General features: G+C 41.4%; 4 protein-coding genes across 6 annotated transcripts; 1 reads left to right on the top strand and 3 right to left on the bottom strand.

Annotated features, from left to right (window-relative positions):
• Positions 1 to 3: 3 nt before the first annotated feature.
• LOC111693820 (uncharacterized MFS-type transporter C09D4.1-like) lies at positions 4 to 722 on the bottom strand. Its single transcript, XM_023459612.1, has 3 exons — positions 323 to 722; positions 81 to 242; positions 4 to 10 (listed from the first exon to the last, which is right to left on the bottom strand). The coding sequence occupies exons 1-3, from the start codon at positions 583 to 585 to the stop codon at positions 4 to 6; spliced, it is 432 nt and encodes a 143-aa protein (XP_023315380.1). The 5' UTR covers positions 586 to 722.
• Positions 723 to 4988: 4266 nt separating this feature from the next.
• On the top strand, positions 4989 to 26921 carry LOC106652405. Its single transcript, XM_023459613.1, has 13 exons — positions 4989 to 5138; positions 5347 to 5520; positions 19147 to 19263; positions 19365 to 19498; positions 20236 to 20386; positions 21240 to 21595; positions 21698 to 21823; positions 23426 to 23834; positions 23916 to 25018; positions 25114 to 25525; positions 25616 to 26011; positions 26091 to 26347; positions 26430 to 26921. The coding sequence occupies exons 1-13, from the start codon at positions 5021 to 5023 to the stop codon at positions 26919 to 26921; spliced, it is 4245 nt and encodes a 1414-aa protein (XP_023315381.1). The 5' UTR covers positions 4989 to 5020.
• Positions 5590 to 6334, bottom strand: LOC106652643 (28S ribosomal protein S21, mitochondrial). Its single transcript, XM_014371721.2, has 2 exons — positions 6240 to 6334; positions 5590 to 5965 (listed from the first exon to the last, which is right to left on the bottom strand). Exon 2 carries the CDS (start codon positions 5963 to 5965, stop codon positions 5696 to 5698), a length of 270 nt encoding a protein of 89 aa, XP_014227207.1. The 5' UTR covers positions 6240 to 6334; the 3' UTR covers positions 5590 to 5695.
• Positions 13927 to 15174, bottom strand: LOC106652642 (lipopolysaccharide-induced tumor necrosis factor-alpha factor homolog). 3 transcript variants are annotated; one of them, XM_014371720.2, is made up of 3 exons: positions 15024 to 15174; positions 14424 to 14741; positions 13927 to 14292 (listed from the first exon to the last, which is right to left on the bottom strand). In XM_014371720.2, exons 2-3 carry the CDS (start codon positions 14600 to 14602, stop codon positions 14136 to 14138), a joined length of 336 nt encoding a protein of 111 aa, XP_014227206.1. In that variant the 5' UTR covers positions 14603 to 14741; positions 15024 to 15174; the 3' UTR covers positions 13927 to 14135. The 3 variants fall into 3 exon arrangements, with proteins under 3 accessions (XP_014227206.1, XP_014227204.1, XP_014227205.1); XM_014371718.2 differs by having other exon boundaries at positions 14424 to 14756; XM_014371719.2 differs by having other exon boundaries at positions 14424 to 14762.
• Positions 26922 to 26924: the final 3 nt, after the last annotated feature.

Here is a 26924-nt window from a genome sequence, read left to right on the forward strand (position 1 = left end):
GGGTCAGCATCTGCCAGAAGCCCACGAGGCTCTGGCCGAGTATGGTCCAGCCGTAGCCACCCGGTTTGGTGCCGAAGTACTTGATCCAGGCGCCGAGGGCTTGGACGCTCGAGGCCAGTATCATGACGCTGCGCAAGCCCCAGCGATGCTCCACGTACGAGATCGGATAGACGAGGAAGGGCGCGGTCAGACTGTACACCATCGTCGTCGACTTGATCGCCAGGCTCGAGACTTGGAAAAATCTGCGCGAGTTTTTTATATCGTTGAAAATACATCTCGTATTATACTCGCTGTCGAATAGATGGAATAAAAATTAATTTACTTGCTCACTACGTTGAGTACGACGGTGTACTGAACCCACTGGGCCTTGTTACCCGCGGTAAACAGAGTAAACAGAAAGAGTATGGCCCAGCGTCGACGGTATATCTTGGTTCCCACGAGCTCGCCATCGTCGTCGGGGGACTTTTCATTTTTCTGAACCAATTCGATTTTCCGATAGTCGTCGATCAACGTGCTCGATTCGACATCCTCCTCCTTCTCCTCCTCGTGGCCGTTCAGTTCATTAGCCCCGCTTGGATTTTTCATGATTCGCAATTGTCACTCTCGCGATTATTAATAACACTTATGTTACGTCCCTATGAATAATAAATATAATTTCGAGCTATTTGACGACAATGTCATACTGGCAACGACACGCACTGTCATAAAATATATTGGAAAAAAGTCGCACAACGAAACGAGTCGTCTGTTTGAAAAAAAAAGAAAAAATTGTATCCAAGTAATGAACGAAAAGTAATTGCTATCGGTTATCGGCCGTGCGCATAACTCGACGACACTTTAGATAAAGTCGTATAAACGCGCGTATTATAATATATAATACGGCTAGGCCTCGCGCCTAGCCACGAGTACTTACAGAGTTTTACGTCCTTGCCTATATAATATAATGTCATTATAATATATATTATTTTCATCAATTACGTACGATGCGCCCCATTATTTATAATGCGCGGGCCGCGAGCCTGTTGTTGTTTTCGTTTTTTTCGTTATTCTGGATTCGCACTCTGCGCGCAGGTATACCGCGTTAATAGTAATAATATGCACCCGTGATAGGTCTGTAAAAAAAAGGCAAGGAATTTTAAAATGATCAGGTATATATACGAACAGAAACAAACATTTTTCATTAGCGCGCCAGTAGACGAGGAGGATTCGAGCTAAAATGGTAATTTGCGACGGATTGCGTGCGTTTATAACGAGCCTCGTAGCACAATGTGTACAGTGTTCGCTCGCGGTGCTCATATCCGCGTCCAAGGCATATACACGCGTCTACAGAAAAAATGCGCGTACAACAGAAGCAGCAGCAGCAGCGCGTAATGTACGGAAAAATCAGCGCACAACTGTTATTTTTCTCGTTCATTTTTCCGCGCGTACTCGCGATGCTATATATAATGTAGCAAGAGTGCATACACACAGCAGCAGCGCCGGCACACGGGCGAGAGACAGCAGCTGTTGGACGCGTTACTATGTGCACTCGTAGGATAGAGCCCGATGCGTGCTATATTATCCTCTCCTTATCCTTCCGCGACGCCGAGAGTCGCGCGTGACTCTCTTCCGCAGCTATACACTTGTGTATGTGAGTGGATATACATCATATCGCAAATGCGGAACGTAAGATACATACCTTTGCTGCTTTCCCCTCTGCGTAGGCATATATGTGTGTGTGTGCAGGCTTCGGTACAGCCACGCGCCGATCCTGTATCTGTACGTGTAAAGGCCCATTGAATATAATCCTGCTCGCGCGGCGCTCTTTAAATTACTCGAATTTTATTTTCGTTCCGCATATAATTATTGACCGAAAAACATGTGTCAATCGCTGTCGTGAATCGATCGATTCGATCGAAAACCGACGACTCAATTATATGATCAAAGAAAAAAAATATAAAGTGCATACATCGCCGAGAAAGAGAGAGAGAGGAACGAGTGTACCGTTAAAAGGAGGCGGCTCGTTTGTGAAATAAACATGTATATTGTAAAAACTTAGCGTCCCGCGACGAGTATGGGGATTTTATTATATATTGATGTACACACGAGTCGATGGGTCGATTAAGCAAATTATGAATTTAATATTAATATATAATAACAAGGAGCGAGACGAGGGAGTGAGCAGCAACGATATTACATACGGGACTATTATACAAGTACTGCACGGGGCCCAGTTATAACGACGAAATGATTTAATTAATATAATATAAAGTCCATGCGCAGAAGCGAAGAATTCGAGCGAGGCGACGGCCTCCTATAAAAAAAACGTGGCGATTACGGCTAATTAGCGCGGGAGCAGCAGCAACAGGTCTCGTGTGTCGCGCGTGTGCGATCAGTGAATGAAAATAAGGGGGACTCGAATTCGGAGCCGCGTCAAAGGCAAATGAAGCCACAATAAAAGTGCGATCGACGAAAGCGAGCAAGATATCGGAGGCAAGGGGCGGTGAGAGACATAATAATTGCTCAGCGACAGTGGCGAGAGTAAGAGAAGGAAAGAGGAGGAAAGAAAGGAAGAAACCGGTAAAGAGGATATCGAGCGATTGAAGATGATCTCGTATACGAGGACATAAAATGCAACAATAATAATTCTGTGCGAGGCTACATGCAGTTCCTCTCGTGCGCAGCGTAAATAAACACATAGTCTGGCGCTCCGTATACAAGGAAAAGATCGACCTAAAGTTAGTATGCAAACTATTCGATACGATTCGATACTTTCAAACGGAGCAGATTTGTTTATCCGCTGCTGACGATCCATCAAATCGGCACTCTAATACATCGAGAGGGGGAGCACCTCGTGCGGTGGTCGTGGTGATCTTTATAGAGTTATAGACCGGCCGCGTGAGCGTATGGCGAGCGGCAGGTGTGCAGTATACGTCAGTCCACGAGTGCATCGGCAGCATCCGCGAGAGCACACATTATCGTCCGCAGCTAGCAGTTGCTCCGCGATGTGTATACAGTGTGCGGTAGCTACAATTGCCGGTGAGCGACGTATACGCATACTACTACGGAGCATGTGCGCTGCCACCTGTGTAATAATGCATAGCTTGTAATAGACAAAACTGCCTTCGAAGGCAGCAATTTCGATCTTTTGCGAGTGTCATGACTCATGTGTGTGTGTGTGTGTGTGTGTGTAGCTGCACTTTGTTTCTCTTGAGCGATTTGTCATGCAAGCGCTGGATCGAGCTTTTACCGATTTTACGATTTGGCGTTTGTTGTTGTTGTTGTTGTTGTCGTCGCAGCTCATTGACAGGTATATTAACAACAAAAAAAGGAGCAACGATTTAATTATCGATAAATATATCGCTCGATCGGTTGACAAACAACGTGGCGCGCGGCTTGTTTACTCGCGCGCGGCTCATCCCGAAACGAGCCGGAGCAAGAGCCGGAGCGAGGAAAAAAAGAAGAAGTTTTTATTGGCATTTTCGTTACGCCTTATATTCCATCGATTCTTTCCCCGGCTCGTACTTTTACGGCCTATGTCGATTAAATTTTAATGCGTTTTTATTTGGGGGAAAATACGCGTCCGAAACTGTAAACGGCTTGATTGCAGCAGCTCACCTATTGAGCGCCTTATCTCCGAGTGATTTTTATTATATTTAGCAGCAAAGTCGCGACGATTCGACTTATCACATGCCAATTGGATCCTTGATTTTATTTATGCGAAGATAACTTATTGGACTATTTCATTAAATTGTCTCTATTATAAATTGGTCCAAAGCTCTGCCGCCGCAAATCTTCGATAAGCATGTTTCAATTTGTCGTAAAATGTGGCTTTAAAAGTAGAAACTTGCACGCGAGTATAAGGTGCGAAAGGCAGGACTCGAGCAAGGATAAATAATAATACCTAAATTTATTTATATTCATTAGTGAGATGCGAGGGATAATGATGAAATAGATGTCCTCTTTGATCCAGAATAATAGCGATGTGATACGAAAATAAACGATCAATCGCGGAGGATAAGAAAATCATTGGTCACCATATATATACGATATTATATGATCAAGTACATAAAATACAACTTCGATATCCCCTCGCGCATGATTTTGATCCTCGCGTTTGACGATCGTTTCCGAAGTTTATCTATTTGCGGGCATGCGCCTCGTAATAAGTGTACAAACACGCAGAGGCCTGGAGAGTAAACCGCAAACGCGATTAGCGGTGAAACGCAAAAGCGACTCACTGCTCGCGCGTGTCTGCGTGTATTATATGCACTCGCTCTCGCTGCAGACTTTTCGCTTTACACCATATAGCGCCGTGTGCCGCGTACATGTATACACTATACAGCACACAATATTATACATTACGCATTATTTTATATAGTTGCGCGCGCGGCAAATACGATAAAAAGCAAACGTTACATATTTAGCCTCGACGCGCTCATTAGTTATTATTGCACGTATACGCACGCACACACACGTGTTGCTGCTGATGCTGACGTTTTTTTTGCGACGTGTTTTTCGTCGCGGCCTGCCGCAAGTGCACTCAGGGGTGGTATTACACATTTCGTATTATGTAAATAATATCGTGTACGCGAGACGCCTTTTACCGTATACGCGCATACACCTTTATAATCGCGTTTCGATCGAACACGAGCTATACAAGCCGATCTCGAAGCGAACGAGGGGATTGGTGAGGAAACAAAAATTTAACGAGTGCCCGTGATATTTTCGGAGTAAACGCTAATGACGACTGCGTTGGTGCGCATTTTTTGCATATTCTTTGGATATTAAAAGAAGTCCGGGTTTGGTTTTATCGAATTTCTGGCAAATTAATTCGGAAATGGACTTAATATTTATCTTAATATAGAAAATCGAAAAATTTGTAATTGATGAATTATAAAATTAATCGACACTGTTTTAATTGACAGATTTGAGTACAACATGGAAAAAAGTTAGTGGAAAAGTGCTCACGAAAAAAACAACACCGTCTGTATTGCAACCTGGAACCTATGCTTAATTGACCGTTCAGAATGCTGAGAAGATGCAGTTATCTACATGGAGTTTATTTTTAAGCTGTCAAATCATAATATGGCGCATGAATTTTGCCGACGAAATTACTCTGACCCGGCTTACCGATGGAGATATTTTTACTACTCCAGGTAAGAAAAAATTATTAACATTACAATATAGAAGACTCAATGGCTGTAGTTATTTTTCAAGTTATTATGTGTAACCTTGATTACAGTAATAGAGAACAAAGAAAGTTATTATGTATAACTATAATTGCAGTAATTGAGAACATATTTTCATGCAAGACTTGAAATTTTCAATAACTTTGTATCATTTGATTTATAATTGATGTTACAGGCTCTTGCTTCGAAGCTTGCATGTTTCTAAGCAGCAACACTGCTAGTCCGTACACTTCTGATCCCACTCCTGCAGTAGATGCCAGTATCACCTATGACTCTTGCACTTGTCAATGCAATAATGGTCTTCCTATTTTTCGAGAGGACTTACGTATTTGTGTGGATCATATCAATGGTAAGTTCATATTATAATAATAACTAACTTATTCAAAAAGTGATTTTTCAAATGAAAACCATGCTTGGATTGAGTTCAATTGAATAACAATTTTTTTATTCAGAATCCATATCTTTACTACTATTAACTATGAAAGAAGAATATATTTACAATTTACGTAGTAAAGTAAGAAAGTTTACATATTGCCTGGGAAAGCTTCAACTCGATTGGTTCTCATTAAAAATTGAATTCTGCGATTCATATCTTCATCATATATTGCTTTGCATCTTTCGTAGTTGATCCTTCTTCTGACTTGTGTTGGTTTTTCATAGTATCTTGTTCGTCTGAATTGATCCAAAATTTCTTCTTTGCCAAGTATTCTGTTCAAAACTCTAGTCGCATGTTCAACGTCATTGTTCTTGACCAAGACAGTTCTAGACATGAAATAAGCATGTCGAATGCCCATCTGTAAAAAGAGTCATACAAAATAGTTAATGAATATATTTTGAAGAGATTATTTATTGTAAAATTGTTTTACAATAATGAACAATTATTAATAAATAACTGTTGACTCTACAGAAAAAGAGGCTTATTTGTTTTTTATTGATTTCCATTAAGAAACATGGAGAGGTTATGGTTGTAAATTAATAAAAGTAGGATGTCGATAGCATTGATTAGAGTGACATCGTCATCATGACTAACGTAATGTATTATGGTAAATAAATACTGCGTGCACTCACTTTGAACAGGAATTATTAATTGAATAGGGTAATGTGAACAACAAAGCTTCAAAAAGCCGCAGCTCGCAAGACAGCAGTCTCTGCGCTGTAGCAGACTACTACATGACAAACTGGCGTAGAGGCAAAATGTCAAAATGCCATCTATGCGAGAGTCGCGGCAAAATTGAAAATCGTGGCGAGAATATATATAAATTATTAAACGTAATAAATTATTGTTTATTTTCTCTTTGGTCCTGAGAATTTGAATCGCTGTCGATTCAGTTTTCATATGGTAAAGGTACTTTCAAATTAAAAATCTCAAAAATTGTAAACACGTTTCACGCGTGGTTCCGATTGATGTGTAAAAACAGCTGCTAGATTTGAAACTTCTTTTCGATTTTGGTGTAAATAAAACTAAAATAAAATTAAAGGAGAAAAATAAAAACCCTTGCAAATTGATTATTTCAATTTTATTTCAATTTTATTTATTTGCGAATGACATAAAGAGCCTGCAACATTAAATAATACCAGACATAAATAAATTCGACAAATATACTTATCGACATCATGCATTTTGGCCTGCTATCGCCAATAAATTGTGATATAAATCTTGGTTTATGAATAATTCAACAGCTGGTAACGCGTACAGTTCCAAGAAAGGATCCATTGCCCTGCACCGGAAAAATTCTTTCGATCCTAGCTATTTTTTTTTAACAAGAACTTATTGTTATCATTTATTACCGATCACATCTCTCTTAGCAGAAATAATTAGTAGAATTAATTATAGAGATTCGACTACTAACCTATTTACGGGCTTTATGCCTCCTGTAAGACTTTTGCTGTGCACTGTTTGCACATGCAGGGTTTTTTTATGGTAAATAAATAATAATAATAATAATAATAATGAAAATTAGTTTTTCAGCAAGTTCATCAAAATTTATCCCTTGTACATGTTTGATCAATTCAGCACAACATCGAATGAGATTTATCAAACATCCAGTGTCCAAATAAAAATTTGACACTATCGGAACTCCAAATAAGACATAAAAAAAACTTTCGACTGATCTAATTGTTACATAAATAGTTGCAGAAACTAAGTAGCCAAAAAATATACGAAGACTATAGTAATTAGTAGTTTGCGAAATTTCTTCAGTTTAACAGTAAAGTACCACCACGACAGGGAACGAAGATGTAATAATAATTGGGCGCCCGAAATTCAAGAGATACACAATAATTTCGGCACATTTTTATTGAAAGTTTAGACAAACATATTTTTAAATATCTATAAACATTCACAATTGTGATCATCATTTCTCCTCACAATTGTCGCATGCAAAATCTTTGCAAAGTTCGTGTACTATTTTTTGGTGTTTGATCAATACCGATTTTTTTCCAAATTTTGCTCGCAATTGTCGAATGCATGATCTTTGGAACAGTTGTGAACTGTTCTTTGGTGCTTAAGCAAAGTGGTTTTTTGTCCAAATTTTTTCTCGCATTTGTCGCATACGAAATCCTTACGACCTTCATGAACTGTGGTTTGATGTCTTATCAAATCTGACTTTTTTCCAAATTTCTTTTCGCACTTGTCACAAAAGTAATCTTTACAACTTTCGTGGACTATCTTTTGGTGCTTTAATAAATCCGGCTTTCGTCCAAATTTCTTTTTGCACTTGTCGCATGCGTAATCTTTATGACCTTCATGAACTATGGTTTGATGTCTTATCAAATCTGACTTTTTTCCAAATTTCTTTTCGCACTTGTCACAAGAGTAATCTTTACAATTTTCGTGGACTGTCTTTTGGTGTATGAGCAAATGCCATTTGCGTCCAAATTTCTTCTTGCAATTGTCGCATGTGTAATAGGGTGGTTCGCTTTTGCAAAAATGTTCAAAATCGCGCATACGTCATGGCGATTCTGAAAGTTCAAGTCTTTACGAAAAGAAAGCCGGGTTCAGAACCTAAAAAAAGTGTCGGGAACCGGTGTCGATCGATTTTTGAAGTTTAAAAACGTGGTCCAAAATAGGAGCAAAATCGGTCAACCATTCAATTTATTTCAAACTGTGTTTCGAGAGTAAAAATAATATCGACAATACATTTTCTTACGTATTTTTGTCTGTAGAATCGAATGCCGTAGTCAGTTTTGCTCTACGACTTCGTTTTCATCGATAAAAATGTACTTTTTTGATTTTTTTTTCGCTTAAAAATCCAAAAATCGACTTTGCAACGTTTAAAAATGAACAGAAAAAATCTTCGAAAATTTTTGACACTACCAAAATTTAGGATTTTTTGTGACGAATCCAACCGTATAAATTAGTATATGCTTTAAAATTATTTTCATTCATAAAAATGCAAATTTTCGATTTTTTTTGGCTGAATTTGACGAAAAATCTCGAAAACGAGATGTTTTCGAAAAAAAATCGTTTTTTTCTAAAACGATGTTTTAGGACCAAAATCACAACGTCATTCAATTTTACAGCAAAAAATACAAAAAAAATGCTGCAGCGGGATTTTTTAAGAGCACTTTCTCTCAAAAAGGGCTCGTTTTCGAGATTTTTCGTCAAATTCAGCCAAAAAAAATCGAAAATTTGCATTTTTATGAATGAAAATAATTTTAAAGCATATACTAATTTATACGGTTGGATTCGTCACAAAAAATCCTAAATTTTGGTAGTGTCAAAAATTTTCGAAGATTTTTTCTGTTCATTTTTAAACGTTGCAAAGTCGATTTTTGGATTTTTAAGCGAAAAAAAAATCAAAAAAGTACATTTTTATCGATGAAAACGAAGTCGTAGAGCAAAACTGACTACGGCATTCGATTCTACAGACAAAAATACGTAAGAAAATGTATTGTCGATATTATTTTTACTCTCGAAACACAGTTTGAAATAAATTGAATGGTTGACCGATTTTGCTCCTATTTTGGACCACGTTTTTAAACTTCAAAAATCGATCGACACCGGTTCCCGACACTTTTTTTAGGTTCTGAACCCGGCTTTCTTTTCGTAAAGACTTGAACTTTCAGAATCGCCATGACGTATGCGCGATTTTGAACATTTTTGCAAAAGCGAACCACCCTAATGTGTAATCTTTGTGACCTTCATGGACTGTCCTTTGATGGATAAGCAAATTCGTTTTTTATCCAAATTTTTTTTCGCAATTGTCACATACGTGATCTTTTTGATTTTCATGAACTGTCTTTTGGTGCCTTAATAAATTACTTTGATCCCCGAATTTCGTTTGACACTTATCGCAAGCAAAATCTTTGCGACCTTCATGCACTGCCTTTTGGTGTATTAGCAGCTTCGATTTTAATCCAAATTTTTTTTCGCACTTGTCACATGCGAAATCTCTGCATCTATCATGTACTGTTCTTTGGTGAATGAGCAGATACGATTTTCGCGCAAATTTACTCGTGCACTTGTCACATAGGTAATCTTTGCGATCTTTATGTACTGTCTTTTGGTGTCTAATTAATATCAATTTTGTTCCATATTTTCTTTCGCACTTGTCACATGTAAAATCTTTTCGGCCTTCGTGAATTGTCTTTTGGTGTCGGAGCAAATACGATTTACTCCCAAATTTCTTCTCGCACTTGTCGCAGGCGTAATCTTTGCGACCCTCGTGGACTGTCCTTTGATGGATAAGCAAATATGCTTTTCTTCCAAATTTTTTCTCGCACTTGTCACATGCGTAATCTTTGCGACTTTCGTGGACTGTTTTTTGGTGGTGGAGTAAATTACATTTTAATCCAAATTTCTTCTCGCACTTGTCACATTCAAAATCTTTACTACCTACGTGTACTGTCCTTTGGTGGAACAGCAAACTCGATTTTTGTCCGAATTTTTTCTCGCAATTGTCGCAGGCGTAATCTTTGCGACCCTCGTGGACTGTCCTTTGATGGATAAGCAAATATGTTTTTCTTCCAAATTTTTTCTCGCACTTGTCACATGTGAAATCTTTCCGGCCTTCGTGGACTGTCTTTTGGTGCTTTATCAAATCCGCTTTTCTTCCAAATTTTTCCCCGCAATTGTCATACAAGTTATCTTTTGTACTTTCGTGTGTTGTCTTCAGGTGAAAGAGCCAATTTAATTTTTTTGTAAATATCTCCTCGCACTTGTCACATGTAAAATTTTTGAAGCGCTCATGAACTGTTGTTATGTGCAAGAGCAATCTTTGTTTATTTCCGAATCTCTTAGCGCACTTTTCACACAAGTAATCTTTGAAGACTTCGTGGAATATTTTTTGGTGCTTGAATAAAGTTGATTTATTTTCAAATTTTCTCTCGCACTTGTTGCAAGTGAAATTTTTGCCATCTTTATGTACTAATTTCTGGTGCGTCATCAAACTTGATTTTTTTACAAATTTCTTCTCACAATTGTCGCATGCAAAATCTTTGTGGCCTTTGTGTACTGATATTTGGTGTCTACTCAGATGACTTCGGAACTCAAATTTTTTTTCGCACTTGTCGCAATTATAATTTTTCGGTTCATTTTGAATTGTGTCTTGGTGTGTTATCAAGCTTGATTCTTGTGCAATAAGTGCCTTCTGAGAAAAGTCAAAAAAGTATTGTTTGTTGTCTGAAACAACAATGTCGTTGTCCCTTAAATGATCTTTAGAGATAACTTCTCCGGATTTTTCCTCACTTTTATCCATTTTGGTGCCTAAATTAAACGGCGGATCCTTTTATTTAGTATCACGACAATTTAACGAATGAAATCTATCTTTTGGTGTTATATAACTTGTTTCATCGAGAAAGTCAATATTGAAACTAATTTAATTGTACTATAAGCACAATCAGTGTTCGAGGGACGATGTCAATATCGTTTATGATTGTATTGTTCACAAGCAAGTATTGATTTTTCTGTTTGTACATTGTTCTTACAACATTGAAAACAATTTAAAATTCTAAGTTTGCGGCGATTTCTGGGCGCAATTTATTGTGTCTTCTCAAACTAAGTAAGATGCATAGATTTTTCGACAGACAACATCGAGTTCACACAAAAAATATCCAGTACATAGACCTTATACATTAGACTTATCTTTTCAAATGGGAAAAAAAGTTGAGGCTGATGGCACTATCTAGAGTCTACCTATCAAGATCGGACAGTGGTGTTCTTAATTGTAACCAAAAAATGAGCTTTCAAGCGATGACAGCTAGAATACGATCAATTCGTAACAAAAAAATTTAATATTCATTCCAACCTTTGCCACCTCCACACCAAGGCGAGATTGACACTGGACCCGACACTGGATCCATGTAAAAGCAGTCAGATGCATATTATCATTGTAAACACAGAAGACAAAAATATTATTCTTGAAAGGAAATTTTGCCTCAATCTATATTTCTATGTTTCTCGCGTTCGCTTATTACGGCTTAACTCCTCGTACCCAACGCGCGGAAAGAAATTTTATGTATAAAAAAAAACGTCCATCGGGACAGCCTACAACGATCGAAATCGGTTGTAACGAGACATTCCACGAGCATCCCCCTGTACGCCCAGGCATAAAGAATTTTATTTCCACGAGCTCGCGAATGATCAATATCGAAATGCTGAGTTATGTTTCCTATCTCGCGCACACGTACTCGCGCACGGCCAGAGTCGCGCGACATCTTTTTTTTTCCTGCAACCATTAATATTATGCATTAAAAACATCGCCAAATAGACACATACCATCTCCATATACAAGCTGAATAACAACTTTTACGATGTTCGAGCGTTAATTAACTTAAAAATCGATCGAAGCGTACGACGACGACGAGTCGGAATAAATAACCGGCGCGTTATGCTGCTATTCCGAAGATGCGTGATCAAATTCCACGGCGCACTAATAGTAACGATCCTGAAAATTGACTGTTGAAATAAAATGAACCGTGTACTTGATAGGGGTATAAGTATATAATATCGACTAGGAGCTCGTTCATGCTTACGTGCGTAAACAGCGGTCGATCGAGGTTCGAGACGTGCCGATTTGCTGTTGCCGGTAGCTTATATCCTACATAAGCGATGAGAATTGAGTCGGACACAGGTAGCAAGGGATATATCTCGCGATCGGGCGTTGGATCGTCTGCCCCAAGACGAATAGACAAATAGCCGCAAATATTATTTATAGAATTCAACGCTCTGTAAAACGAAGTTATTTACAAGTAATATTCAAAACTTGCTCGTCGTCAACATCATCCAAGTACAAGCTCAAATATCGATGCATTTTCTTGCAGATATACAGCGCACCGCGCAGAATTCTGTGTGCAAAGCACTTTATAATTCCTTATTTCAGAGTACGTAGCCGGTACGATACGCATATAAATCTCATCCTCGTACATTTTTCCTGCTTCGGCTACTGCTGCTGCCGCTGCTGTTACCTCATACGCTGCGCTGCTATATACCTGCCAGAGCAGCAAGTGCATAAAGGTTGAGAGATGCGCTCGCGAGAAGCAGCTGGCGCATGACTGGGCAAATTTAACTCTCTTGTATTATATGCTGTGTGTGCATCGGTGCACTGGCCGCGCGCCGCCGCTGCTAATATATACTACATGTGGTGATGATGCACCCGTGAGGCTACGCGCAGCTCAACGTGAGAAAATTCTCGTATTCGCGCTTAGGTGCCTCGCTTTGCAAATATTGGTACGCAGTCGTCTTGCGGGATGTTCGATCCTTTTTTTTTCTTGCTTTTACGCTCGATGAAACCGTAATTTTGAAAACGTGCGCGCCGTGTCACAAAATAAACAATTATATCGATCGGTCATTGACGGCTGTTTATACGATGCAGTTGCCGATCCCCGCAACGTGAAAACCCATACTCTTGACGAGCAGTATCGGTGGCAATTAAATAGTCATCAACTCGCTGAAGCGAGGAAAATCGTAAAAGTGAAACTGCAGCAGCAACAGCAGCATCAGCAGCGGCAGTGGCAGTAGTGGTCGTGCTAGAAGGAATGACGCAACGCCACTTCTTTCATACGTATAAATGTCTTATCAGATCCCCAATGAAAGTCGTCAAAGAATTTTAATACAGATTATATTATCTAGTTAGAAGTACCTATGTACACGGCAGTAGCAGTGCTGGCCGCGAAGCACCTGCGCGTATATAATATTATTGGCTATTAGAAAAGATATTTTTTTTTTCGTCGAAGATAGGCAAACGAGGCGATCCGCGATCAGCGAATAAAACCGTCTCTTTGGAAACCGGTAAGCCCGCGAGGGCGCGCACGCTCGTAAATCAATGCGCGCGAGCTGTTTATTTTCTTATTGAGCCACTATACACGCAGTGACTCAATTATCCGAATGATAAGTTCTCTAACGAACGCAGTACGAACTTGGACGATTCGTCGTGCGAGTGACCTGCACCTTATGTGAGCCGCTATAATCCGGACTTAAACCAGTACAAACAATGTTTTACTGCTTAGAGGTGCGAAATACGCCATCTAGGTAATTGATCGAAACTAGAAATTTTTATAACAAGAGTACTTGCTTCACTCAAAAATATTTCGATCGACTCATTCAATACTTTTTCTTTTCGTTCCAAATATTTTTCCGCAAATATAATGTCACTTAATTGAACTAACGATACATTTGGTTCTTGCAAACGAATGAATAATTATAATTATTATTAATTATTTAATAATATTTTTTATATCAAACTTCATGTCCATCATATACATAACTGATTAAAATTAACATTTAGTTGGATTGAATAAATATTTTTTTAATTAAAAAAAATGATTAATTGATCCAAATAAACTGTTGTTGATTCAGTAATTTGTTTTTAATAAATTGTGAAAAAAAAACATTTTCCAAGAATCGAACTTTTTCATAATAACTTTTATCTGAATAAAATGCAAATCTTTGAAGAGTGTATTCGTCATAAGAGCATTGATTGTTGCACTCACTTCGTTTGTTTGGGGATGCTGCTTATCGACAACCTAGAAACAATCCACTAGCACGTCGTCGCAGACTTCGCGCATCGGCACGGGCTCGGCCGGCACCACGGCTATGACCTCCTTGCACATGGGGCAGGTGTGCTCGTTCACCATCATGCCGCGGCAGAGCAGCAGATTCTGCAGGCAGCATACCCAAACGCTGCGAGCCAAAAAGAGAGAGAGATAGAGATAATCGCGCGAAACGATAACTTTAAACGACACAATCGGCGTTTCCTTATCTCTTGTTATTTTTACATGTACGCATTCGTGAGCTTACATAGCTAAACTTACCAAAGGAGACAAGAGAGTGTGGCCAGCAGCGCGTACTTGCAAGTCGCCACCTTATCGACCTGCGTTACGATGTTCTCGTGACAGAGCGGGCACTTCATCGACACGGGCTTCTCGCCGAACTCCTCCGCCTCCTGAACTGCTGCTGATGCTGCTGCTGGTTTGCTGCGGCTATCCGCCATCGCTGCTTGATACACGACACTTTCAAGGGGGTAGCAACGCAATTGCAATGCTAAATTTCTTCGTGTACCGGAGACGACGACAACGACGACGACGATTGTGACAGCGGCGATGGCGGACTTCGTAGAGACGATTTTTCGACTAAAAACACAAGAACTTCGACTTCATAATTATTGACGAGCATATACCTCGAAGAGTTATTATATACAGGCATTTATCTGCGCGTTTTATCAAAGCGATTGATTAAAATCTCGACATTATATAGATAATTCTGAATATTTCGGACAGGTTGTCCGATTTTCGAATTAAGAAATTCGATGGTTCTGTGTCGATGTCATTGTTATACTTGTGATGTAATAGTTTATCGTCACTTATCTCGAGAGTTTTCAATCGCCTCTTTTGCTCCCTGTATGCAGAACTTACGATTTGTGTGTATATTATTACGGATATGCTCGTGCCTCGATCAGGAATGATTTGGCCTGGCGTCTTGTAGATATAAAGATGTATAAACGAACAATCGGTATTACAGACTTTCACGTTCCGATGAAATTATACAAACAAATTACAAGCTGGTATAATCATCATTGCCTGTACAAACAGATATCATCGGCGCTCATGGTTATAATTGCTTCATTCACGCGCGGCATGAAAAGACTCGCGTGCCTACTACATTACATAGCTTTTCTTCCTTTCGCTCTTTCTCTCTCTCTCTTGCTGCGCTGCCGATTCAATTACATTCGGATGTAACCGATCGAATTAATGACTTTATCGGATTGGATTTAATTTAACATTGCACCGGTGATGCGTGATTGCGCACTCCTCGAGCGTACGGCATATTCCGGGGTCCATTCGCGATTCACAGATATGGAAAATCGCAGCGCGAGTCTCGTATACGTAAAGACGCGCGAATATGCTACGATGAATTCGCATATAAATAAACTGCTTTTTCCCTTCGATCGTCGACCCAGCTCGCACTATCGGCAATTGCACGCATCGCCGGCGTGAATTCCTGCTACGCGTGAGAAGGTCACTCGCGTGCTTCTCAATGGGATGTAACGTAACGGTGGTGTGGCGAACCGCGTGCGCGGGTGAATTTACAAAAGGGGAAGAAAAAAACGTGAATTATAATGGAGAAAAAGAGGGAAAGAGAGATACGCAAAACGAGTCATGAATCTTGACACGTGCAAGAAGTTCGAGTGAGAGAGAGAGAGAGACGACTTAAATCCTCGCAGAATCGATGGCGCGCACGCGAGCATCGACTAAGCTGTGCATCGCTTTACGACCTTTACACATGTATACGAATTAGGCACTGCCGCACGCGAGTATAAACATGTGCCAATTGTTTATTACATTTATCGACGAAATCTCACGAGGAATCTGAAATCTTATATTAACGCACCATTGAGGCAACAAATTTACGAGGATAATGTGGGTAAACAATTAGTGGTGGCCGATTACGGAGCACGCCAATCACACCATGTCGTCGGGGCGGCAAATGTTGGAATGAATATAAAAATTTTTTATTAATTTATGATATATTGAATTGATTCATTGACTCGATATTATACAAGAAGCTTTTTTGAAGAATATTTAGTTTTAGAAGGAGAATGTATAAACAAAGCCCTCGGTAACTTAATTGTAAACAATGTGATCATAAACAATTTTGACATCGTCTTTCGACAACACATTGATCATGTTTATAGTAAAAATAAATTAGTTTGAATATTGTCCTTCCCGATGAAACAAGCTATAATTACCAAAGCAAAATTTCACTCATTCAAATTCCGTGACACTTAATAGATTGATCAATCGTTTGATTTAGGCACCAAAATGAATAAAAGTGAAAAGAAATCCGAGGAAATCGTTTCAAAAGATAACTCGAATGAACACGACATTGTTGTTTCAAACAACGAAAAATACGTTTGTGCTGTTTGTCAGGAGGCATTTACACTAGAATCAAGCATGATAATACACCGAGACACGATTCACAATATAAAAACAGATTTCGCATGCGACAAGTGTGAAGAGAAATTTGAGTTTCGAAGTCATTTGAGTAGACACCAAATATCAGAACACAAAAGCCGCAAAGATTTTTCATGCGACCAGTGCGAAAAGAAATTTGTTAAAAAATCGAGTTTATTTACGCATCAAAAATTAGTACATAAAAATCGCGAAAGTTTCACATGCAACAATTGCGAGAAGAAATTTGAAAGTAAATTAACTTTACTCAAACACAATAAGATATTCCACGAAGTTTTCAAAGATTACTCATGTGAACGGTGCGCGAAGAGATTTGGACAAAAATCGGATTTGTTAAAGCACCAAAAGACAGTCCACGAAGGCCGGAAAGATTTCATATGTGACAAGTGCGAGAAGAAATTTGTACACAAATGGACTTTGGTCATCCACCAAAAGACGGTCCATGATGGTCGAAAAGATTACGCATGTGACAAGTGCGAGAAAAAATTTGGACATAAAGTGCATTTGCTCATTCACCGAAGGGTAATCCATGAGGGTCGCAAAGATTTCGCATGCGACAAATGCGAGAAGAAATTTGGGGATCGAAGCAATTTAATAAGACACCAAAAAATAGTCCATGAAGGCCGTAAAGATTATGTTTGTGACAAGTGCGAGAAGAATTTTAGACATAAAAAAGATATGTTGAAGCATCAAAGGACAATACACGAAAGTCGCAAAGATTATCCATGCAATGAATGTGAGAAGAAATTTGGAGATAAATCGCAATTGCTCCGACACCAAAAGACAGTTCATAAAGGTTGCAAAGATTATGCATGCGATAAATGCCAGAAAAAATTTGGAAGAAAATCAGATTTGTTCGTACACCAAAAATCAATTCATGAAGGTCGCAAAGATTATGCATGCGACAATTGCGAGAAAAAATTTGCACGAATATCGCATTTGCTAATGCACAAAAAAACAGTTCATGAAGGTCGCAACGATTTCGTATGTGATAAGTGCGAGAAGAAATTTGGAACGAAATCAAATTTGATAAAACACCAAACAACAATCCATGAAGGTCGCAAAAATTATCCATGCAATGAATGTGAGAAGAAATTTGGAGATAAATCGAATTTGCTCCGACACCAAAAGACAGTTCACGAAGGTCGCAAAGATTACGCATGCCACAAGTGCAATCAGAAATTTGGACAAAAAACGGGCTTGTTCAGACACCAAAATGCGGAACATGAGGGTCGCAAGGATTTCACATGTGACAAGTGCGAACAGAAATTTAGACGTAAATCAGATCTATCGAGGCACCAATGGATAGTCCATGAGATTCATCAAGATCATTCAAGCGACAAATGCAAGAGGAAATTTGGAAATAAGTTAGATTTTTCAAAGCATCAAATCACGGTCCACCAAGATCATTGAGATTTTGTGTACTTACATAGAATTCAAGTTAACACCAAAAAGCAGTCCATGAAATTCTCAGAAATTATCAATCGGACCATTTTTACAAAATTATACGTATTCGATTATTCCTTCTTTTTTTCATTATAGAAGATATAACGGAATTTTTTTCAAATCTTGTTTGGAACTGTGAATGGAACGAGCGTTTAGTTAAGTACTGGACTTTTTATAAACGTCGTGTAATGATACACAACACTAAATTGATAAAACGCGGCCTATTGAAAGATTTGGATAAATTTGCGGGCGGACACTGATTATTTTTGCCAAGAGACGTGAAATAACTTTTATTGATAAAATCAACGTGAAAAGTGTCACTTTTCTTAGTACTTTCCACAATCTTATTTTGATTATGCTTCAATTTTAATTTTCCGAGTTTTCAAAAATAAACTGCTTCAATTGAGCAGCAAGAAGCTATTTGCATGGGAGTAGCAATTTTTTTCAGTCCACCTCTGTAAACAAGGTGTCGCCAGTCGAAAAAAATGTTCTCGCAGTCGTGCAATTATCCTCGCATTATTCGAGTCTGGAAAGAGTTCAAAAATGTTGCTCGCCAGTCGTAATACAAGCAGCCACGTGTAACGCATACTCGCACGTATCCTTTTTTTAATCCTCTCACTCTTCCCCTCTCTCATTTCTCGATCTCTCGAAGTCAAGATTTTATATATACGAATTATACTATATTATGATATTACGATTTACTTGTGCACATAGCACAGAGCAGAGCACGTGCGCTCGCGGACACTGCACGTACACATAGGGCCCATTATTAAAGATAATTACGACGATCTCCGCGAGCTTTGAGATTTTAAGGAGAGAAAATTGCACGCGTTTATATAAATGCCATGTACTATACATGTATGGGCGCTTCGGCACGGCGTCAGACCAGAGAAAGATGCAGGTTTATGTGTAAGACGTTAGCGCCCTGAAACTCAAACGACTCTCCGCAGATGCCGCACGCGCAATTCTCTCTTATTTTTCTCATGCGTATTATTATAATACGATACATCTATATTACTATTCACGAGGAGTTCATTCTCTGTGACGATGTGTAAGCGAATGTCTCCAGTATTCGATCCAACTGTTCAATAATGATTTTTTATTTTTTTAAATTCAACAGAGTGTACGGTGACGGCCAGCTTCACGAGCGCATCCGGCCTAGTCGAGAAGGTGCCCTACGTATTCCTGCCCCAGTACGGCCAGATCATCTATCCCCATGCGGAAATAACCATTCCAGGTGAGTATATTAAAGCACGACCTTCGTCATCTCGACATCGATTCGTCGTAATACTTATGTCACATGATTTGCTTTTTAATGTTGTCATTGTCAACGGCCAGGCGCGGAGTCACCGCTATGCGTGGTCACGGGCGTCCAGCAGCTAGGCCACGCCGGCTGGTCGGATCTGAAAAATCTATCCGGCCTGGAATTCCCGCTGAGCTTGTATCGCGACGAGGCGCGAACTTTTCTCAAAGTAAGTCTTGCGTTGGCTTCTATACTATTTCTACGCTACGTAAACGAGCTGATCTTCGGAAATGCAAACAAAATACAAAAAAACTAACGACGCACGGCAATTAAATGTAGGTTGCGGCGCGTACGCGCAGTGACCGAATAACTATCGTCACTTTCTTTATAAATAATCAAGCAAAGTATGTGGTGTCGCGCTCGCGCGAGATTTATCTTTACGCCATGGGATTGATTTTCTCGCGGCTCTCCGTGAGATGTTTATAAAAAGATTATTAATTCTAACGACTGCATCGCACACAGTGATATACGCGGAACATTTGCGCGCGTAACGCATACCGTTTGGATTACGGACTCGATCCTTTTTTTTTAATGCAGGTGCACGTGTACTAGCAGCCTTGAAGAAAAACGTCCAAGTTTTAGGTCGCTAAGTTTTGTCCAGTTCCTCTTTCGATATAAGTCGTTCGATGATTTGTGCACCTACTGTAAATAAATCCGCAAGCAACTTGCTGCTGCTCTCGCGCGTGTGCGAGGATTAAATCGCGGCAATGCGCGCATTAGCACTTCGACTTATTTATACACGTACTACGACGGAACCGAAGATCAGCCGAGGCGCGTGATACATGATTTTCTAAAAAAAAAAAAAGAAACTCGGAACCTCGTTTTTCTGTAAATACTTTTTTCTTATCTATCATTCGTACTTGAGAAACTAACATCGATCTCCGGATTGGGTATTTGATTTTGCAGTGGACCGGCGAGCAGAGACTGCGAGAGACGGCGGAGGGCAAGATCGTGATGGTGAAACTGGCCTGTCGCGACTCCAAACCCTCGCCGAAGATCCAGGGCGTCTTTACGCCCTGCGTCACCTTCCGAGTCGCTGGATCTCCGTCCCGACACAGTAAGTTCGTACGATATATTCGATCGACGCACCGAACGGTATATTAGCGAGACGACGATTTTCTTTGCTGGGGGCGTAAAGCGAGACGCCTCGCTACAAATGATACAAACTCAACGTTGAATAGCTACAAAGCGACCGATAGATGGCGAGCACGCCTCATTACATTACCCATAAGAGAATCAGTAGAGTTTATTGTACAAGTAATGGTGCGTTTGGCCTTTGAATTTTACTACAACTCTTGTCACATGCGTAATCTTTTCGACCTTTGCACATGACTGGTTTTTTACATTTTGCTAAAAAATTGAACTCTGCCGCCTAATAGACAACGCAAATCGGTGGCAAATACGCTCTCGATCCTTGCCAATCGCACGGCGTACGATTCTACTAGCGAATCGGTACTATACATACAGACTTTTATCGTTTTACCATAAATCTCGAATGAAAACAGCTGCCTGTGTATTAACTATTTACACTCCAAGTGCGCGCATACATACGCACACGTGTCGCGCTCGTATCTCAAGTGTACCGCATTATAGAGAGAGAGAGAGGATCGTTAAATCGGAACGCGCTTCTGTGTGCTATAGCTCGCATTAATTGATCGTTATGCATTGTAAAAATAAAGGCAGCGTGGCGGCGCTTGGTCACAAATTATAAAGAGCCTCGCGTGCAAGAGTATAGTCGTTGTAGGGATCGGTTACCTCTCTATAATGTTCTGTCTCTCGAATATAATATTTAAAACATCTATGAATCGCGAGTCGCTAACGATGAATCTTTCAGTCGGCACCACTCTATAAGCGCGACGTAAGAGATAATTTAGCCTCGCAAATTGATTATACGATGCGGGATTTTCCAGCAATCAAAGAGGTCTCGTTCTCGAGCGGTGGCAGCGGCGGCAACGGCAGCGGCGGCGACGACTCCACGAATTCCCGGGGCTTGTCGAGCTCCGAGTACATAGCGATCGCCGTGTCCTCGGTGGCCCTGGCGCTGGTCTACGTGATCGCCACGACGATTTATCTGCGATATCGCGTGCGGAGCAAGCGGCGACGCGGACCCGCCAAAGATCGACTTGACCATCACGGCCACGACGTCGAGAGCAACAGACCGTCGATGGTCGACGCCGGCGGTCATCGCAGCCCCACGGAGTACGATCCACTGGCTCGGATCATCAAGTCGTCCTCGTCGCCGGCCGCTTCGCCCTCGCTGCTGAGCGCCTCGTCGACTCACTTGCTGCAGAAGAGCAGCAACGGACATCATCATCATTCTTCGCAGCAGTTGCAGCAGCAGCTGCATCAGCATCAACATCAGCAGCAGCAGCATCAGCAGCAACATCAACACAGGCATTACGAAATCGGTAATGTGGGTATAAGCTGCATCGAGAACGATCGCATCGACAAACTCATGCAGCTGCGTCGTCACAGCGAGCCCGAGCCAGACAACGTGAGTAAATACAAACTGAGCTTTAACGTTATTTTCAAGTGACACTTCTCGTTGGGTATGGCTATAGATAACCCATAGATTTTCAAGAATTTGAAGCCCCTTTTGCAAAAATGTTTTGAAACAACCAAACAATATGTACGAATTTTTTAAGATTTTTTAAAGTAGTCCATCACTCTTTTTCAGTAGCCCCAATTTCGAACGTTTTTCCGGCAGGTGCCAGTATGTTTTAGATTGAATTACTAAATATATTATAAAATACTAAATATATCCTTTTAGATATATTTAAAAAGTTGAGTGCCATAAACATGGTTTATAAAATGTTCTTATTTTAAGGCATTTCTAATGTACAAATGTATATGACATTTAAGGACAATACGGACTAATTCATAAGAAAAACTTAATTTTTATCATCTTGTATACGAAGGTTCAGAAAAAAAATTCGAAATTCAAAACTAAGTTCAAAGCCATATTCAATTTCAATTCAAATAATAATTGATACTCCTTTCGGAATTCCAGTGAAATATTAACTCTAGAACTTACCAGAGCACTGAAATTCTTGCGACGCAAAATTCTCTTTGAAGTATACCTGACCAATCTATTAGTTTGATTAGATAGTTAAGAGAGAACGAAGATCACTTGTTCAATTTACAAGTCTTTTTTTTCGAATTTATCTCCGAAATCCTACGTTCTTCTTTGGCCGTTAGGTGGACACGGAGCGCTGAGCATGTTCCCTAAAGCTAGGGAACCAAGTGAAGGTTTAAGTATGAGACCGTTTGCTCCACTCGATATATTCTTCTTTGCTCATTGAATTACTGTTTTTATCGCACACATTAAATACTTACAAATAGCTGTATCGAAACGGTATTATTATTGTGGGCCTAGTTGCGCACCTCGTTAATCCGAATCCGAGTCAATGGAGCCCAAAATACTACATTATTTATAGCGAGAAAAACACGTTATAAAACCTATTTTCTATCATTTTGATGAATGTTTCTTGTATATAATGATTTTAGCTTTCTTATGGTATAATTAAGTAAACATAAATTATGTATACTTAAAAAGATATGAATAATCAAAGATTGTTAATATATGAGCATTTTCGAAAACAATAATAATTATACGCCAATAATAAGCTTAAAAACTAACAAGTTTTTGCATATACTGCGTTAGAGATTTTTTGCTCCAAATTTTCTTGACTTCCGAATTTCAAGAGTTTAATAATAATGATGTTATGAAAAAGGTAGTCAAATTTTTGCTTGAAATGCTGCTATAATAACTTTACCAATGATTTTTAACAACTCAATTGTAACCTTGAAAAATAATAATTTTAAGCCAGATCAGATAATAATCATGAATTTTAAGTGGTATTTAGAATTGGTTTTATGTCTTGAAAATTATCAAGAATAACTGTCATCCTTTCTCAATATTTTCTGAATCTTGTAGAGTACGCCTAGATGAAATTTTTCAATTTTTATCAACTGTTTATGAACCAAAAAAAAAAGGTTAAAAAATCTTATTGGTTCCACAAACAATTCTCTTAATCAAACTTTTTTTTCTTTTTCCTTCAAATGATCCCTGATCGGATTCTTATTATTATCATAGTTTCAGGTGACGGCGGCTATAGTTCATCCATCGCAGCAACATCAGCAACAGCACGAGGAAAGTTACGAGGAGGAGCCGATCGATCCGCAGGAGCAGAACAACAATTCCGGCTCGATCATCGGCGAGCGACTGCCCGAGGAGAACGTCCGGATCGTCGAGACGACGTCCGAGGGTGCGACCAACTCGCAGCAGCTGCAGCAGCATCACCAGTACAGCCAGCACAATCAGCAGGCCGCCGGCTTTCCGGCCACGCAGAGGCGCAAGCTCTACTTCAATCCGGCCTACTTCGAGAAGCAGCTGTTGAAGGCGCCGCCACCCGCGGCCATCGAGTTCTTGCTGAAAATTAGAGAAGTCATCTCCGTGGCCAAGCACAAGATGGTGGCCAAAAGATTCGTTCCAACGTTGAACGGTAAGTCAGACGATTATCGTAATTAATCGCGTAATATTGATCTACTCAAAATAAAACGCCAATCGATAACGATGTCCGCAGAAATTCCCGAGGAATCGTCGTCGGAGCGGCCGAGCAGTTCCGATCAGAGAGGCCTGAGCCGACGTCGCCGCGCCAACTCCGTGCAGAATCTGGGACCGACCTCGAGACTCGCGAGTGGCAGCAACAACGGTTGCGGCGGCTGTCCGGGCTGCAGTCACGGCTCGTCCACGCCGAATCTACCGCTGCTCGACGCCGACTCGGGCGAGAGCCGCGTCAGGGCCTGGCTCGAGAACGTCAAGTCGCTGGACCAGCGTCGAGTTCCCGGCTCCTCCGCCATCGAGACCCTGGACTGGCGCGTCGGCAAGCGTCCGCGCGGCGATCCGGACACCGAGAGCACCAGCTGGTCGTGCAGATCTCTGCCGCTGCTGCTGGACGAGGCCGCCGCGGACTCGTCGTTGAGGCAGCATCGTCGTCAGAAGGTCGGTGGTTTGTGCAACGGCCACGCGATCGTCAACGAGCATCGTCATCATGAACAGCTCAAGACCCCGAAGCGCTTGGCCAAGTACTTGGCGAGACGACGCTCCTGCGCCTCGGCCGACGACTGGTCGAGCGGCCCCGAGGACGAGAACACGAGGATCAACGACGACGTGCGTCGGGCCATCGAGAGGTCGTTCCTGGCGCAGCTCGAGCAGCTACAGAACGGCGCCAAACCAAAGATCACTCTGAAGGAGGTGGCGAGGAAGTCGATCGTGCATCCCATGGACTTGCAGCAACAACAGCAGCAAACTTTGAACGCCAGAAACAAATTCGTGGGTTCGGATTACTTCAAAGACGCGAATAATTCGCGCCCGTCGATCAGTGCGGCGAACGACTCGGTACAGCCGAGCAAGAAGAACGAAGCCAAACGCATGATGGACGCCGTCATTCAAGAATTGGCCATAGCCAAGGATAAAACTACGAGCAACGGCGTAGCAGCCTCGCAGCTCGTCAACAAAAAGCTCGGCTTCGATTTCGAGACGGACAGTCTGGAAAAGAGCAACAGAATTGCCATTAGGATGAGCGGCGACGAGCCAGAAGCACCGACGCCACCTTATCAACAGACGACTTCCGGGACGATCGTCGACGTGCAGATCAGCGAAACGACAAGTAACGTCGTCAAAAGCGTAAGGATCCACGTACACTTGAACGAATATATTTTTTTAATTCTCGTAATTATTGAAAATTTTCTAATCGGATTTTCTTTGTCTCGAATCGGCAGTACAATCTACCGGAAGTGATACCACTGCGACCGGAGAACTACGCCCTGGTGAGCGAGGTCTACGTGAACGACGGCTACGCCAGTCCGACCGACAGCGACGCCGAGGAGGACTCCGGACCGGAGATACAGTACGAGGCGGAGAATCCAGGCCACCTCACCATAAAGCTGGTCGACGCGCCGCGCAGCTATCCCAAGCAGGACGAGTCCGAGTACGAGCCCGACACGCTCGATCGCAAGCCGCCCAAGCACCAGCTCGTGGCTAATAACAATAATAATAATAATTGTAACAACAGCAATAACAAGGGCCTACGGGACAATACAAACACGGAGATTTACGTGGATTCGCTTGAACGCTCGACAACCCACATACTGCTCAAGAGTAAGCGCAGCTTCCGCGAGGACGTTCCCGATGGTAAGTCGAGCTCATTTTCTATTATATACCGATCGTGCGATGTTCTCTCGAGACTCACCCCTCCCGTAATGGTATATACTTATAAAACAGAACCACCAAAATCATCGAGAGAATACAACAGCCTACGAGACATCTACGAGGCCAGACTGAAGTTCCAGCAGCAAGCTCAGCAAATGCTGCAGAGCCAACATAAAAAACTGCAACAGCAGCAAGAAACGGCGAAGCAGCCCACGTCGACCAACACCACCACTACCACCAACGCCAAGACTCCAACAATAATCGAGAGAAATAATAGCTCGTGGGCCAAGCAAGGGGTGCAGGCGATGATGCATCGAGCGTCCGCCAACAACAAAGACTCGGACTGCAGTCCTCTGCTGCCACGGCAGGAGCGACGACAGAGAAAAGCGGATAATCAGCCGGACGTTGTTCCCAAACCGCCGCCTCTGCCTCCGACGACTTCGGACAACGAGACGAGCGAGACTCTATGTATGTTATTAATTTAATATTTGATTTGAAACGAATGAAGAGTTTTTTTAATATCAGTCGATACGAATTATCGTTACAGCGAAAAATGAAAAAAAATCTAACGAAACGAGTCCCGCGGATAGCAAGGAAACCAAGAGCGTCGATAAGCAGTCGATATTTGGAAATCGCGTGACTTCGAATTCGAAAAACAAAGAACTTCAAAACGGATCGGCGAACAAAGCGAACGAAGACAAAGGCTTTTCCGACGTGGCGATCGGTAACGGCTTCAGCCGATCAAGGATCATCGCGAGCATCGATGCTCACAGTAATAACAACAACAACGCCAATGATCAAATAGTTAGTGAAAGCTCAAAGCTTCTAAAAGTATTTATGTTTTTCAATGAATATTTCAATTAAATCTTGAAATCCTCTCCATCAGCATCGCTTCAACAAGTGGCAATGCCAATCCAACGAAGACAACAGCATCACCAGTCGTTCGGTGAGCCAACGCTCGAGCCGTACGAGCAACGCCGACAAGTCCCTGTCCTCGCGACGCTCCGTCGAGGACAGCGCCTACGTCAGCAGCAGCCCCGAGAGCAACGGTTCACAGGAATGTCGTCAAATGCAGAATCACCATCATCATCAGCAACAGCAGCACCAGCAGCAGCAACAGCAACAACGAGCTCGAGGAACGACTTCTTACCGGGGTAGCGGAAGCGAGAGCGACGAGACAAACGGTGCCGCTAACAGCGAGAGCGGAGGCGAAAGCGTCGAGACCGACAGCGTGTTTTTCGGCAGTTACAGGCCTCGAGAAGCGACGTCTCAGCAACAGCAGCAACAGCAACAGCAACGCCCCAGACCACCACCGCCTCCGCCGCTTGCAGCCGCTGCCACTTATCAAGATTTTCGTCTGAAGCCCCGAGTCTATTGACGA

The sequence above is a fragment of the Trichogramma pretiosum genome, unplaced genomic scaffold, assembly GCF_000599845.2.
Source record: "Trichogramma pretiosum strain Unisexual culture from Peru unplaced genomic scaffold, Tpre_2.0 scaffold26, whole genome shotgun sequence".
Lineage (NCBI taxonomy): Eukaryota > Metazoa > Arthropoda > Insecta > Hymenoptera > Trichogrammatidae > Trichogramma > Trichogramma pretiosum.